Here is a 14,657-nt window from a genome sequence, read left to right on the forward strand (position 1 = left end):
ATCTAAAGTAGGAAATAAGATATCTTAAGTCTAAGCAGGTCCTATCACAAAATATATCTTAACTCTATAAGCAGGTCCTATCTATAATCTATATAGGAACAGTGTGGAGCATCTGTGGCCATCAGTCCAGAGTGTGTTTCTCATGGTGCAGAAAACACCAGGCACAGGGCCAAACCACAGTTATGGTAAGCTGCAAAATGGGACCACAGCCTGGATCAATTAGAACTAACAGGTTTTTGTTATTGCTTTTTTCCTGGTGGTAAATGTGCTGCTTCATCTGAAGACACATATTTAGTCTCATAATAAAAATAAAAACAAAGTTTTACAAATGTAATTCATTTATTCATTCAAAGAAAATGTTACTAAAGCTAAAATTGAATTATCTACATATATATCAATGCCTGTGACAATTCATTGTATGTGGTTATTGAATATAAAAATGTAACTTATCTATGCACATGTCAGAGATTCTGTTAATGCCACATTTGTACAAATATCCCCAGATAATCTCATGTACTTGCTGCTCTTCCTCGTCGTATGCTCTCCTTCTCTTCCCCTGTCCCTTCAGTCTTGACTGGGGTAACCATGGACGACAACCCTTTAACAACTAACCAGTCACATGGTTCATCGTTGTTATGCTCCCAATGATCCATATATGATTTTAGCCTTAATGCTGCCAACCTGTAACACAAGAAGCATAGTTGTTTACAATGTTCACTTTAGTTTACTACTTCCCCTAGACTCCCCTAATGTTGAGCTTACTTGGAGATGCCCCTACAGTAGGCCATAGAAACAGAGCACAGAGGAGGACATATTCTCTCCAAGTGTCGCACAGTGCGATCGGTCAAATGAATACAGCCACTCACATCCAGCTGCCTCAGGTACGGAGTTCCTGTCGTCAAGTAGTGGATGCCCATATCTGTCATCTAAAGCCCAAATGCACAGATGAGAGAGATGAAAGCTATTTCCATCCATTGTTCCTGCCTACACTAGCTGAGGCACAAGGCACAGCTGTTACTTGGCACTGTAACAGCAGACCATTGTAATTACTGTTACAATGGTCATGTACAGTATTGCACCTTCAAGAGACACTAGTCTTTCTTTACACTGAAATGCATGAATTATATACCTTGACACAAGCTGCCATCTTGAGTGTAATAAGGCCTCTACAGTAGAAGGACAGTGTTCTAATGGCCCGGTCAGTCAGAGCTGCACAATATGATATGTCCACATCCTCTAAATATTTGACATTCCTGCAGAGATTCTAACATCAGAGACACACAATATTAAAAACGTTTATCTAGGGCTTCAAGATTTTATTAATTTATTGTCATATGTTTGTAATATTTCTTGTTTATCATTGATAATTTGAAACTGTACTTCTGGGAAACTGATCAAGTAAAACAGGAATAACCATGATAGTTTCATTAGACAAGAGTTGTTTGTATAATTGCATACCTCAATGCCAACATCAGTGACAAAGATACACTCAGCCAGGACAATCTTTCTCAAGTGGACTCTCTCTAAAGAAGCCAGCCCCTGTAAATCACACCATATAGAGTGTTGATGACAATAGACATGATATATTTTCATTTTAACAGTCCTGGCACCCACCTGGTCCTGGACGCTGCAGCCGCTGATGTCCAGTGAACAAATGGAACTGTCACTGAGGAACTCCAGGGATTTGTCACTCAGCCCTCCACAGTAACTCAGGTTCAGGTGGTACAGCCTATTCAATCTGAGCATGGACGTGCACAAAGAATAAGTCAAGTAGAAAACATAGAGCTACTAGGCATAGATTTTTTTGTTTGTATAAGTAAAGCATACAAACTTAAGTTTAGTTTAAAAAAAAGATTTTAAGGTTTTGAAAAGTGTGTTTTATTGATTGAGGTTAAAATAATTACAGTTGTGAGGCATGTTGAAGAATAATCATATTTTTTCAAAACATTTGCATTTCATTGATAATTTCATTGTAGTGTATGCTTTGTGTTTTATACATGATACCTGCATACCTTAGTGCTATTCTCCGCACGGCTGTATCAGTGATCTGACTACAGTAACTTATATTCAGCTCTCGTAATTTGGGTGCTGACAAACTATCGGTCAGGTGTTTGATCCCAATATTGCCCACACTAAAACAGACAAAAGGCAAAAGATTGCATAAGGTTAAGGTTCCTGTTGAAAAAGAGTAGTGCCAAAGCTTTTGGCTGTCCGACCCCCTCAGAGTCACACACACACTTGCACATGGAGATGTCGAGGTACTGCAGGTGTTTGAGGGTCCCCATATATTTCACACTGGTATTGTTCAATCTGGTGCACTCTGCAGCGTGGAGTTTGCGCAGACCCAGGGAGCTGGTGCATAGGGCCTTCCAGCTCACATCAGTCAGCTGGTTATTACCTACAAAAAACACAATATCTGAATAACCAATGTGTTTCCAATAACAGCTACAACTACAGCGCAGACCTGTATTGGGAAAGGACTGCCACATGAATACTGCCTATATCTGTGTTTTTGCTTTGAAAAGAGCACAGCTGTGTGACTCAGTGTAAAACTTTAGAACATATGAAGTTTAACTCTCCATGAGTTCTCCAACATCTAATTGTTTATGTAGCCAGTAAACTCTGCCCATTCTAATGCTACTATCTCAAGATGCGCCTTGGTAGTGGTATGTAATTTGTTTTTCCTTTTGATACAGATACAGTGACTATGATACAATACAAATCTAATTGTTAGAAGTATGTGAAAATCTGTCTTACCCTCTATATACAATGACCTCAGTTTGGCCACTTCTGCAATTGCTTTGAACGCTAAGTCGGAAAGATTGGGTGCATCCAATAAAGAAATGACAGAGAGACAGTGACATCTGGACAAAAGAGCCTGGGATGACATATCACAAATCATGTTTCAACTATGAGTATATTCATATGTACTGATTACCGGTACTCACATTTTCAAACCAAACTTACCATGACACAACTATCCGACAGTGTGGGCATGTCATTGATCACTATTTGTTTGAGGGCAGGGCATCCAGCTGAGATATACCTGAATGCATTTACTGTCATCTAAAACGAGAAGAAGGTGAGTACGTAATGGAATTTGAATCACTCTGCTGGCTCTATCCCCATACCCCATAGAAAAGCCCCATAAAGTGGAGCCATACATCTGGAACAGGACTAACGCACATTCCCAGCGATGTAGGTCTGTAAAGTTGCTGTGCATGTGTACTGTGTTATGTTGTGGACATATGGAGGAGTGGGTGGGTCTCAGCTTGATAAACCCAGCCCATAGACTTGGCTGCTCAGAAAAATCCGGGCAGCCTTACGAGAAGGAGCACAAAGGAGGGACTGTGACTATCTGAAGCCAAGTGCATTGTGGACTGACCTGAGTGCAGCCGGACACGTTGAGGTGGACCAGAGTGTGACATCCACGTCCAGTTGTGAGGTACAGAAATCCCTGATCTGTGAATCTACAGCAGTAAGCCACGCTGAGATACTGGAGGTTTAAGCAGTTTCTATCAAAAGAAATGTTTTTTAAATGTTTATTTTTTTTATTTTAATTACTATTTTTCTATTTTGTGGAAATGTTAAATTAAAAAAATGTAAGGTCAAATTATATTTTTTATTTTTTGTTATTATTTATAAATATATTTGATTATTTTGTGGATTTGTCAGAGCACATGCTTTTTACACCAATTGCCACTTCCACAAACCAGGCAATATGGGTGAAATTGTGAAGTGTATTCCTCAGGGGGACAACACCAGTATACTTATGCAAGATGGTAACACTTACTTTGTTACTTTCACTACATATAATACTACATACACTGCCTGGCCAAAAAAAAAAAAGTTGCCACCTGGATTTAACTAAGCAAATAGGTACAAGCCTCCTCTAGTTGGTCAGGTGTAGGTTCAGCAACAGTCTCTACTCAAAGAATGAGGTCAGCTGACACCTGAATATACTGAACGACCAGATTATTCCATCAATGGATTTTTTCTTCCCTAATGGCACGGGCATATTCCGAGATGACGATTCCAGGATTCATTGGGCTCAAATTCTGAAAGAGTGATTCAGGAGCACGAGACATCATTTTCACACATGGATTGTCCACCACAGAGTCCAGACCTTAACCCCATTGAGAATCTTTGGGATTTGCTGGAGAAGGATTTGCTGGAGAAGCTTTGTGCAGCGGTCAGACTCTACCATCATCAATGCAAGATCTTGGTGGAAAATGAATGCAACACTGGATGGAAATAACTCTCGTGACATTGCAGAAGCTTATCGAAACAATGCCACAGCGAATGCGTGCCGTAATCAAAGCTAAAGGCGGGCCAACAAAATATTACAGTTTGTGGCCTTTATTTTTTGGTGGTGACTTTTTTGGTGGCAACCTCTAACTACTCATAATTAGTTACAAATTTTGAATTTCTGTAGGGCCAGTAACAGGCCAGTAAAAACATCAAATGACACTGCTCTGTTTCAAATGTGCTAAAACTATGACGTCAAAATAATTAGTTTAATTTGTAGCTCAATGGGGAAAAACACAATTATTCCTTTCCATATTCAACTTCTTACAAATGCAAAGTATGCTAATTGTATCTTAGTAAATCTATCAACACACTAATTGCACAGTCCTGGCATTATAGTGAGAGCCACATCTGTTTTGCTCCGTCATTTTCAAAATGGGCCAAAAGGCTTTTGGGCATGACCGGGAAGGGAAAGAAATATTGATACTTATGGGAATGGAGGGAGCTAACAGGGCCAATAAAATGAGAGAAAAAATAGTGATCATGTGAGTCAGAAATCTACCTTGACAGCTCTCTCAGTGCTTGGTTTGTGATATTAGTGGCAGAGAGGTTCAAATAGAGCAGACCGGGGCAGCCTTTGGTAAGCTTTTGGACCATCACATCCTAGAAAAATAAGAAACGTTAACAAAAAGTTAGAATCCAAGTTTGCAGGCTAGTTACATTTGGACTTACTGTAATGTTTGAACACTCTGACAAGTTGAGTTCCTGGAGATTTCGGCATTCACCTAAAAAAGTAATTTAAAATTCAAACTAAATTTCTACCATAATGAATTTGGAGATGAATGATTTATTGATTAGCAAAACTCTGCAGGTGCAGACAACAGTGAGGTAATGACAGATTTTTTACAGAAAACATTGTAATAGGGGGAAGGGTTTGGGAATAGTTGAAATGGCAGGAAGAAGGCGGTAAGGGTGTAATTAAAGGTGCACTATGTCACATTTCTGCTGGAGGGTACACCGCCTGCTTGTCTTCATGGAGAGGTTATTGCTTTGCCTTGAATGTTGCACATTATTCCATTAAACTTACAATTTATTCAGCTACAGATGTTTTATTGCTAATTTATTGCATTCTTAGTGTAATCTGTGTCTCCCTCCACAGATTTGACCTGTAACTTGGCCTGATGGCATTACTTGCTTGTCTCCATGGAGATGTATATGCTTAATGCTATGTGAAACAATCCAGGCAAAGCAATAACATCTCCATGGAAACAAGGTGATGGTGGACCTTACATCAGAAAATATTACATAGTACATTCATTTAATACCTTAAGAGGTGATGAAGCAAAGGTAGGCTTGCTGTCACAGAATAAGTAATAAAGTCCAGTCTTCTGGCTGAATTTATGCTTACAGTTTTTACAGTCTTGTTATCCATTCTCAGTAGTAAAATTATTCTGTCATTCCTGATTCATGACAGACTCAGACTTCTTACATAACATTTCACGTTGCACTACTTGCACAGTGAAAAAACATCTGTCTTTTATTTTTCCTCAAACATATCACTTATGACTTATGGCTTCTGTTTTTTCAGGCTTTCATCTCAAAGTTCCAGTCTTCATTGAGACCATCTGCCCCAGGTTCAAAATGCGGCTGACCTTCTTATTCCTTCTGGTCGCCCTTTTACTTGTGCTACTCCCATCCACCCAGGCCAAGAAACAGAACAAGGGAAGAGGCCTGAAGGGGGCTAGACACAAGCTCTCACGGTAGGTACATGTTTTAAGTTTTACCATAATACCTTTAATGTTCATTAGTCACAACTTGATGCCTATAGGCTGTTATTGTTATGCTACACATAACAGTCAAAGCAACTTGTTGAACATACATTTTTGTAACCTTATAGTTTTACTTTACCTGTGCACAGTGGTGTATTTTATTATCATGTGTCTTATATTTATGCCAAGTATACATTAATATTGTAGTTAAACAGTTAAGTATGCTTTTACATAGGCATTATCGGGAATAATATCTGTCTGTATTTTTTACACAGAAAAGCATTAAAGAACAATGTATTCTTGACAAACATATTGTTATTTTCAGGGATGGAAAATAACTAACTTACAAATATTCACATTACTATAATAGAGTAAATGTAATTGTACTTTTTAAGTAGATTTTAATAAATGTACTTGTACTTGTAATTGAGTATAATTCTAGCCATGAAATTGTCCATCCATCCATCCATCCATTTTCTTCCGCTTATCCGGGGCCCAGGTCACGTGGGCAGCAGTCTAAGCAGGGACTCCCAGACTTCCCTCACCCCGGACATGTTCTCCAGCTCCTCTGGTGGGACCCCAAGGCGTTCCTAGGCCAGCCGAGAGACATAGTCCCTCCAGCATGTCCTGGGTCTTCCCTGGGGCCTCCTCCCAGTGGGACATGCCCAGAACACCTTCCTAGGGAGACGTCCAGGAGGCATCCTGAGCAGATGCTCGAGCCACCTTAACTGGTTCCTCTCAACGTGTAGGAGCAGTGGCTCTACTCCGAGCTCCTCCCGAGTGGGCGAGCTCCTCACCCTATCCCTAAGGGTGCGCCCGGCCACCCTAAGGAGGAAACCCATTTCAGTCGCTTGTATCCGCGACCTTGTCCTTTCAGTCATTACCCAGAGCTCATGACCATAGGTACGTAGATTGACCGGTAAATCGAGAGCTTTGTCTTTGGACTCAGCTCCTTCTTTACCACAATGGACCGATACAGCGACCACATCACTGCAGACGCTGCACAAATCCGCCTGTCAATGTCACGCTCCATCCTTCCCTCACTCATGAACAACACCCCTCCACTTGAGGCAGAGACTAACCACCCACCCCGAGAGGGCAAACCACCTTTTTCCATGGCCTCGGATTTGGAGGAGCTGATTCTCATCCCAGCCGCTCCACACTCGGTTGCCAACCGCCTTAGTGCCTGCTGCAAGAAGAAGCCATCAGGACAACATCATCTGCAAACAGCAGAGATGAAATCCTGTGGTTCCCAAACCAGGCCCCCTCCGGCCCCTGGCTGCGCCTAGAAATTCTGTCCATAAATATAATGAACAGAGCCGGTGACAAAGGGCAGCCCTGGCGGAGTCCAACATGCACCGGGAACAGGTCTGACTTAATGCCGGCAATGCAAACACAGCTTCTGCTCTGGTCATACAGGGACCGGACAGCCCTTAGCAAAGAGCCCCGGACCCCATACTCCCGGAGCACCCCCCAAAGGACACCACGAGGGACACGGTCGAATGCCTTCTCCAGATCCAGAAAACAAATGTGGACTGGTTGGGCAAACTCCCATGAACCCTCAAGGACCTGATGGAGAGTATAGAGCTGATCCAGTGTTCCGCAACCAGGACAAAAACCACACTGCTCCTCCTGAATCTGAGGTTCAACAATCGGTCGGATTCTCCTCTCCAGTACCCTGGAATAGACCTTACCGGGAAGGCTGAGGAGTGTGATTCCCCTGTAATTGGAACACACCCTCCGGTCCCCCTTCTTATACAAAGGAATTGTAACTACTTAAATTTTAAATCAGTACTGTGCAAGTCCCAACTGTCCCAATCCACGTTTGTTACATACATAACGACTCTACTTCGCCTGCTCTGACTGGCCAGAGCTCAGAATATATGGATTGTGGTTTAAAATGACTAAATTCATGTTTGGATTAATTATGTTTTGTGTAAACGCATGATCTAAAAGGCCTCTAAAATTGGGTTAAAAAGTAATTAATAACTAATGCTTTGAGTAATATTTTTCATGCATACTTTTTACTTTTACTTAACTACTTGTAATTGAGTATATTATTAGCCAAGTAATTGTACTTCTGCATGAGTAAAACATTCCAGTACTCTTTCCACCACTGTTTTTTTTTTCTGCTGTTCTTGGACTTTGTGTTACAACACTGAAATTTCCCCACTGTTTGCATAAACATTGTCTTATTCTTTATAGGTATGTATTGTTGAACAATTTAGGTCCACAATCTTGCTAAATTAATCTTGTTAATTGCCCAATAGTAAAACTTTCCAGTGTAGCGTAAAACAAAAGAATATAATTCCATCTTTGTTCATTTGTCCAGATTGAAGATGTGTTGACCCAAGGCTTGACATTGGGCCAGTGTCTGTATTCTTGAAAACAAACTTGAGAAACAGAATTGCACTAAGCGCCCTCTTATCTACATGCCATTATGACATCATGTGAACACAACCTTTAGCTATAAAAGCATTATCAGATATTACTTGTTTTTTTCTTGTGTCAGGGTACGAGGTGCTGGACGTCACAGCAGGTCAGACACATCCAGACTGGTGGCACCTAATTGTGCTGAGTCTACAGAATCTGGGGAGGTTTTCATTGACTGCCAGGAGAGACACCTCAACACCATCCCTTCCTCCCAAGCCTGGTCCAAAGAGCCTAAACACCTCCTTCTAGCCCGCAACCGAATCAAAGTCCTCCGCAACAGGATCTTCACCGGCTATGAGGCCCTTACCAGTCTGGACCTGCAGCAGAATGAGATCTCCCTGGTGGAGGAGGGAGCCTTCGAGGGGCTGACCCGCCTCACCACACTGTTGCTGCAGCACAACCGCCTGAGCACCCTGAGTGAGGAGATCATCATCCCCATGCCTAATCTCCGATACATGCGCCTGTACGATAACCCATGGAACTGCCAGTGTGCCATGGACGGTCTCATACACACACTGCAGGTCCCCAGCAACCGCAACTTGGGAAATCATGCCAAGTGAGTAGCTACATCATTTCTATCAACTATAGTATGGTAGAAATATGAGTACAATTGGGTATGTTTTATTGACTACACCAGTCTAAAAATGTGTTTCCTAATTGTTCCTGGGTTTTCTCTGATATATCCAATCAATTTAAAACTAGAGGTCAGTCCTTGACTGTTGCCTGCATTGCAGTTGCACGCTGCTCCAGACAAGCTGCCAAAGCAGTATTAAGCCATAGGTCAAATGCAGATTTGTTATAAAATTTTAATGGTGACACAATGGAAAAGGGTTCTCACTTTATCACCTCACACCTCAGGTTTCTCCGATTGGGCAGGTGGCACTTCTGACCAGGAACCTAGCTCTAACTCCAAGAGTTGCCTGAGTGACATTGAAGAAAACATTTGACCTTTTTGAATTACTTCTAAAATCATACCAGAAAGCCCTCTTTCTTAGGGATAGACTCACTCAGAGTAACAGAATACATAATTGAACTGGTTTTATAATGTCACTGTTATCATTTTGCACAGGTGTGAGGAACCTGTTTGGCTCAAAGGCAGAAAGTTGAAGCAGTTGGAGGCAGAGCAACTGTGCAAAGAGCTGCCCCCTAATGACGAAGGCACTCGCCCCTCAACCTCTCCTCTGGAGCCCAGCGGCATCCGCATTAAGCCACATGCCACACAAGTGTGCCACACATACCTCTTCCCTCAAGTGCGCATGGACTGTAGAAACAAAGGTAAAGAGCCTCCACCTTCACTACAGGCAGGTTCAAACCACACGTCCATTTCCACAGTTATTATCTCATTGTGCAACAGGCCAGTAGGGAATATATGTCGAAATGTGAATAATATTATTTCAATTAACCATTATTTAAGGTCTGATTTGAGCAAATTTTAATCACTGTTCCCTCCTTCACTAAACTAAATCTTTTTATACTAAAAATGACAAACCAACAGACACATTTTGTCTAGCCCTTTCCCTAGCTTGATACATCTATTCAATAATCAGCACAAAAATTCACAGGAATCCATCTGACTAAAGATTTTGGTCATGTTTAGGTCTAACAGAAGTGCCCATGGGTATCCCAGATGATGTGGTTCACTTAGATCTTTCCCATAATGCCATCCGTCATCTCAAAGCGAAAGAATTCCAGGGTGCAAAAAACCTCAAAATCCTGAACCTCAGCAACAACAACATGGAGCATCTTGATACAGGTACTTGTACTATTTCAGTAATCTATGAGTCATGTTTTACTGTAACACGTCCTTTGAGGGGAAACTTAACACGCTTAGTTGTTTGACTTTGGCTGATGGATAACATGTGGACATCCAAAACATTTAAAACACGTTACGCAACCAATGACTTCTGTTTCCAATTTTGCCCTGAGAATGAGCATTTTGCCATTCTCTGTTTAAACAATATTAGATGTATTTATACAGCGAGCAAGTTGACAAATGACTGAGCAAATATAATTTTGGCACAAGGGGCTACTAAACTTAGACTGTCTATACTAGACAGGGCAGCTTACAGCAGTATAAATATGTGGTATGTAATTGTTGCAATGAGTAAACATTTACACACTAAAACATGTTTTTTGGCTATGTCTCCCAGCTTCCCTGACTGGTTTACTGCACTTGCGTGAGCTGGACCTTTCCAACAACCTCCTTCATTTTGTCCAGTATGGGGTTCTGGAAGACTTGTACTTTCTGTCACAGCTGAAGCTTGGAGAAAACCCCTGGGTGTGTGACTATAGGTAGGTCAGCGCCACTAATTATTTTTAATTAGAGTTCTATGAGATTCTTGTAAACAGGCAGTTTGTTTGTGGGCTTGCAAACCTAAGTAATATTTATACTACTATACTTATAACAAGCGTGTCTCTGTTTCAAATAAAAACTGTATTCCTTCTCATTCCATCAAAATATTTTAAGATAAAAGTTTACTGAGCTAGATTTTGATGCCTTGCTTGCCAATAGAAGTCCAATAGACTAGAGAGTAGAAGTGCTGTTCTTCTGTCAGCAACTAACAACAGAGAGTTCACAACAGATATAAAATCAGTACAAAAATATTGAAATATGTATTTTGAAATTTGACAATGTATAATTTTCAGATTATGGTGATACTATATCTGAAAGAAATACAAATATTTAAACCACTGTGTGGACCAATTGTGTGATTGACAACAATGATGTTTGTGTCAAACCACAAGTTAGTTATTTAGTGCTGACTGGGATGACATTAAGCTCTGTGTCAAAAATGAACATAACCTCTGCATTCTCTACACATGTTCTCCCTACAGCATCCACTACATGGTATACTGGCTGCGTCTGCACCCGGCAGTCAGGTACTCAGGGCTACTGTGTCGCTCCCCTCCTGAGTACACCGGGGAGAGAGTAGAGGAATACGTCAACAACTACAACAGAGGATGTCCCAAAGAGCGGCCGTACAACCGTCCCAGCGCAGATCAGACTGACCCCGAGCTGTGGAACACCCCTCTGGAGCTGCAGGCAGAACTGGAGGAGGAGCTGGAGCCTAGTCATCTGAGAGTGCCACAGAAATATGAGATCTTTAGACTGTCCTGATCACTGTTGAGTGACCTACAATCTCAAGGCTTACCCTGCTCATTTTGTTTTCTTACATCAATGTATAAATGTCTGTATCAGATGGACTCTGTATATTTTCATTCATAAAAAAGATAAAATACAACGTAGAACGTGCTTGTCTGTTTCTGACCACAAAAATGGATACTCACTGACACACTTGATGCTGGGCCAGGTGAGGAAGGTGCAGCCGCGCAGGTTCAGGTGAACTACAAACGGACGATACATCTGCAAAATCTGCTTCACCTCAGCATTTGTGAACCATTCCTTTTCACTGGAGAAATTGATCTCACAGAGCCAAATAGAAATGTCCATGTATTAAAACACTCCAACATTTTTTTTATTTACTTGATTGTCATATGTGAAATACTACATAGAAAGTCAAACCAATCACTAAATTACTCACCTGACTCCACAGTGCACTCGACTGAATTAGATCTCTCCATGAGCTGCACACCTCGGCACAACTCAGCCAGTCTCGTATGCAGAGAAATTGAAAGATCTGGAAAATGGTCATGAAATGCAACTGATATAGATTATTAGCTTTATTATAGTGTTGTCAGCATTTTGGAAAATAAGTCTGAAACATATATATATATATATATATATATATATATATATATATATATATATATATATATATATATATATATATATATATATATATATATATATATATATATATATATATACAGTTTTTGAACTTGCTATGTTGTAACAAATGACAACAAGACCTATAATTTTATTTAAAATCTGTTTCTGAAACTTTATCACCCGCAAAGTTATTGAAATATTTGGCAGAATCTTGCATCCTAAATGGCCTTTTTGGACAACTGTATTATGGATATTAGTTAGCATGTAGCTGGTTATCCTCTGCGATGCCTTTGAACTCTTAATATTTGAACTTTTCGAAAAGTCTATGGGAAAAATGAATGGAAATTTTTATTTTAATTTACTTTACTGTTACTGTTGATCTCTATTGTGAGTTAAGTTCCAGTTAAAATGTGTTCAGATGTATTGCAGGTTTAGCTTCCTAAGAAACTTTTGAACAGATTAAGAGAAAAAGCACCAAAAAGGGCAGAGGTATTCAGTTTATTACTCAACAACGAACTGAAATAACAAACAGTATCAAGGATATTGTCTTGAATAAATCAGTTTTATGAGGCTATTATTTGTCATGCAGCGAACTTCCTTAGAACACAACACAGGATTCTAAGCCTGTATTTTGTACCTCATAACCCTTTGGCAGTGTCATGTAACGTCTGAGTCTGATCCCAGTGCATTCGCATCCTTTGTCCTTATCCAAACATAGTCATGCAGTGGCTTTATTTATTAGGTGCTTATCATAACATAACAACTAATGCACTGTTTTAGTAGCAGATCTAAAACTCAAACTAAGAATCAACTAAAATAACCTTGTTTAAACTTTCTGTTGGGTTCAAACCACAAAAAGCTGTAGAATAATGACAGCTCGTTTGCTTTTAAAAACTGCCAAACAGGCTTGAAAATGAATGATCGCCATGAGCTATAAATGTCTGTCCTCGAAGCTTGTGGGAGGATGTTTACACCAAAGTTCTTTTTTGTGTTATGCAATAGCTGTGATCTCACTCGGACAGAACAGGGGACTGGGAAGAGGAGCTCCCTCATTCTCAGTATGGAAAATAAAAAGTCACAGAGCCAAAAGATTGTATAATGAGGAAGATGTACCTTCAGTGAGAGACAGCTGGGCAGCTTAGAGACAACATCTGTATCACACCAGGGTTTACTGCCCATTTCACCAAGTGTCTTCTAAATGTTGAACTGGATGTCAAAACAAAACAAAACATTACTTTCCACATGACTGCTTTTTGGCCTGTGCATTATTAAGCAAGAATTTTTGCATAGAGCCAAACATAAGCAAGTCATCTTCTAGTAAGAATCTGGCCGTAGGCGCGAAATATGTTGTTTACAGGATAGGGTTGAACGATTTGGGAAAAAATATCTATTATCTTTTATCTATAATATCTATTAGTATTTTTTTTCTGACAAGCACTGCAATTAGATTTAATTTAATTAATCCCATCACTTTCAGAACATGTTTGTACTGATCTATGTAGAGGGTTAGATTTTTTTTATGCAGAATTAGACTAGTTGTGGAAGAAATTATGATACGTGAAACATTGCAGCCTTTGTGATTTGCTAATTGTGTCCATTCAAATTGCGAGTTTGATTTGATCGGGATTAATCTTGCAGCCCTATTATGGCATATTGTATAGTTATGATTAAATGCCCTTTTTAACGTTGTACAATTAGCTATAGCCTTGGAACAACATGAGTGGTACCAGCAAGCACAAACAAGCCAACTTTTGAGAGTAATGACTTGGAAATACCTGTAAACAATTGTGTTTTCTTTGGATACTCAAATATACCCTTATGTCTAAGTACAAAATGTAATAGGAGTCCTAGTACTTACCAAGCTGGTTCCTTTCCAGCAATGTCACCCAGATGTACCACTCGAAAATTCCTGCAAGGGCATTCTTTTGTATGTCGGTCATTGTAAGCTATCCTGTGCTATCAACCCTGCAACACGCGCCTCTTATAATTAATTCAATGACAAATTAAATAAGCACTTAACATCTATTCTATAACAGTGGAAAATATGAAATGCTGTCTCATTGGTTAGATGGGTCTGTGTGTGAAGACCATGGATGAGCTGGTGACACAGGAGTCTGCACTGACAAAAGAGGTGGAATTTGATCCAGGAGGTAGGATAACCTTTAAGCACACACACTTAGGAAGACTGATGCAGAGAAACATGCTGGACTTTCATTGACAAGGCTCCCGTTTCATGTATAGTAAAGAGAAAAGTTATAGCAACACTATGTAACTTTTCCCATAGAGGGTCTGTCACCTGCTTGTCACCTTGGAGTTATTATTGCTTTGCCTAGAATGTTCCACAATAGGTTAATGCACATGTGTCAAACTCAAGACCTGTGGGCCAAATGCGGCCCGCCACGTCATTTTATGTGGCCCGCGACAAAGGAAATGAAAAGGTATGACTGTCTTAAAATGTCAGTTTATCATTAAATACA

General features: G+C 40.2%; 2 protein-coding genes across 2 annotated transcripts; one reads left to right on the forward strand and one right to left on the reverse strand.

The window, feature by feature from the left end:
- Window positions 1-484: 484 nt before the first annotated feature.
- Window positions 485-14,128, reverse strand: fbxl13 (F-box and leucine-rich repeat protein 13). Its single transcript, XM_055222584.1, has 16 exons — window positions 14,039-14,128; window positions 13,294-13,386; window positions 11,993-12,088; window positions 11,739-11,874; window positions 4,981-5,033; window positions 4,811-4,911; window positions 3,386-3,515; window positions 2,968-3,066; window positions 2,758-2,878; window positions 2,239-2,398; window positions 2,013-2,132; window positions 1,615-1,738; window positions 1,459-1,539; window positions 1,130-1,264; window positions 763-926; window positions 485-681 (listed from the first exon to the last, which is right to left on the reverse strand). The coding sequence occupies exons 2-16, from the start codon at window positions 13,357-13,359 to the stop codon at window positions 510-512; spliced, it is 1,758 nt and encodes a 585-aa protein (XP_055078559.1). The 5' UTR covers window positions 13,360-13,386; window positions 14,039-14,128; the 3' UTR covers window positions 485-509.
- LOC117372702 (leucine-rich repeat-containing protein 17-like) lies at window positions 3,295-11,692 on the forward strand. The gene is made up of 7 exons (XM_033968534.2): window positions 3,295-3,445; window positions 5,837-6,008; window positions 8,530-9,006; window positions 9,520-9,725; window positions 10,048-10,203; window positions 10,601-10,742; window positions 11,286-11,692. Exons 2-7 carry the CDS (start codon window positions 5,890-5,892, stop codon window positions 11,566-11,568), a joined length of 1,383 nt encoding a protein of 460 aa, XP_033824425.1. The 5' UTR covers window positions 3,295-3,445; window positions 5,837-5,889; the 3' UTR covers window positions 11,569-11,692.
- Window positions 14,129-14,657: the final 529 nt, after the last annotated feature.

Source organism: Periophthalmus magnuspinnatus, chromosome 6, assembly GCF_009829125.3.
Source record: "Periophthalmus magnuspinnatus isolate fPerMag1 chromosome 6, fPerMag1.2.pri, whole genome shotgun sequence".
Classification (NCBI taxonomy): domain Eukaryota; kingdom Metazoa; phylum Chordata; class Actinopteri; order Gobiiformes; family Gobiidae; genus Periophthalmus; species Periophthalmus magnuspinnatus.

Bases quoted from the DNA above. Each gene is read 5' to 3' on its own strand.
- fbxl13 (XM_055222584.1), bottom strand. From the start codon at position 13,359: ATGGGCAGTAAACCCTGGTGTGATACAGATGTTGTCTCTAAGCTGCCC. The intron at 5,034-11,738 runs GTGAGTATCCAT...TTACTTTTTTAG, and splicing joins GCCCAGCATCAAGTGTGTCA to GTGAATGCCGAAATCTCCAG. The intron at 2,399-2,757 runs GTAAGACAGATT...TGTTTTTTGTAG, and splicing joins GAGGTCATTGTATATAGAGG to GTAATAACCAGCTGACTGAT.
- LOC117372702 (XM_033968534.2), top strand. From the start codon at position 5,890: ATGCGGCTGACCTTCTTATTCCTTCTGGTCGCCCTTTTACTTGTGCTA. The intron at 6,009-8,529 runs GTAGGTACATGT...TTCTTGTGTCAG, and splicing joins GCTAGACACAAGCTCTCACG to GGTACGAGGTGCTGGACGTC. The intron at 9,726-10,047 runs GTAAAGAGCCTC...GGTCATGTTTAG, and splicing joins CATGGACTGTAGAAACAAAG to GTCTAACAGAAGTGCCCATG.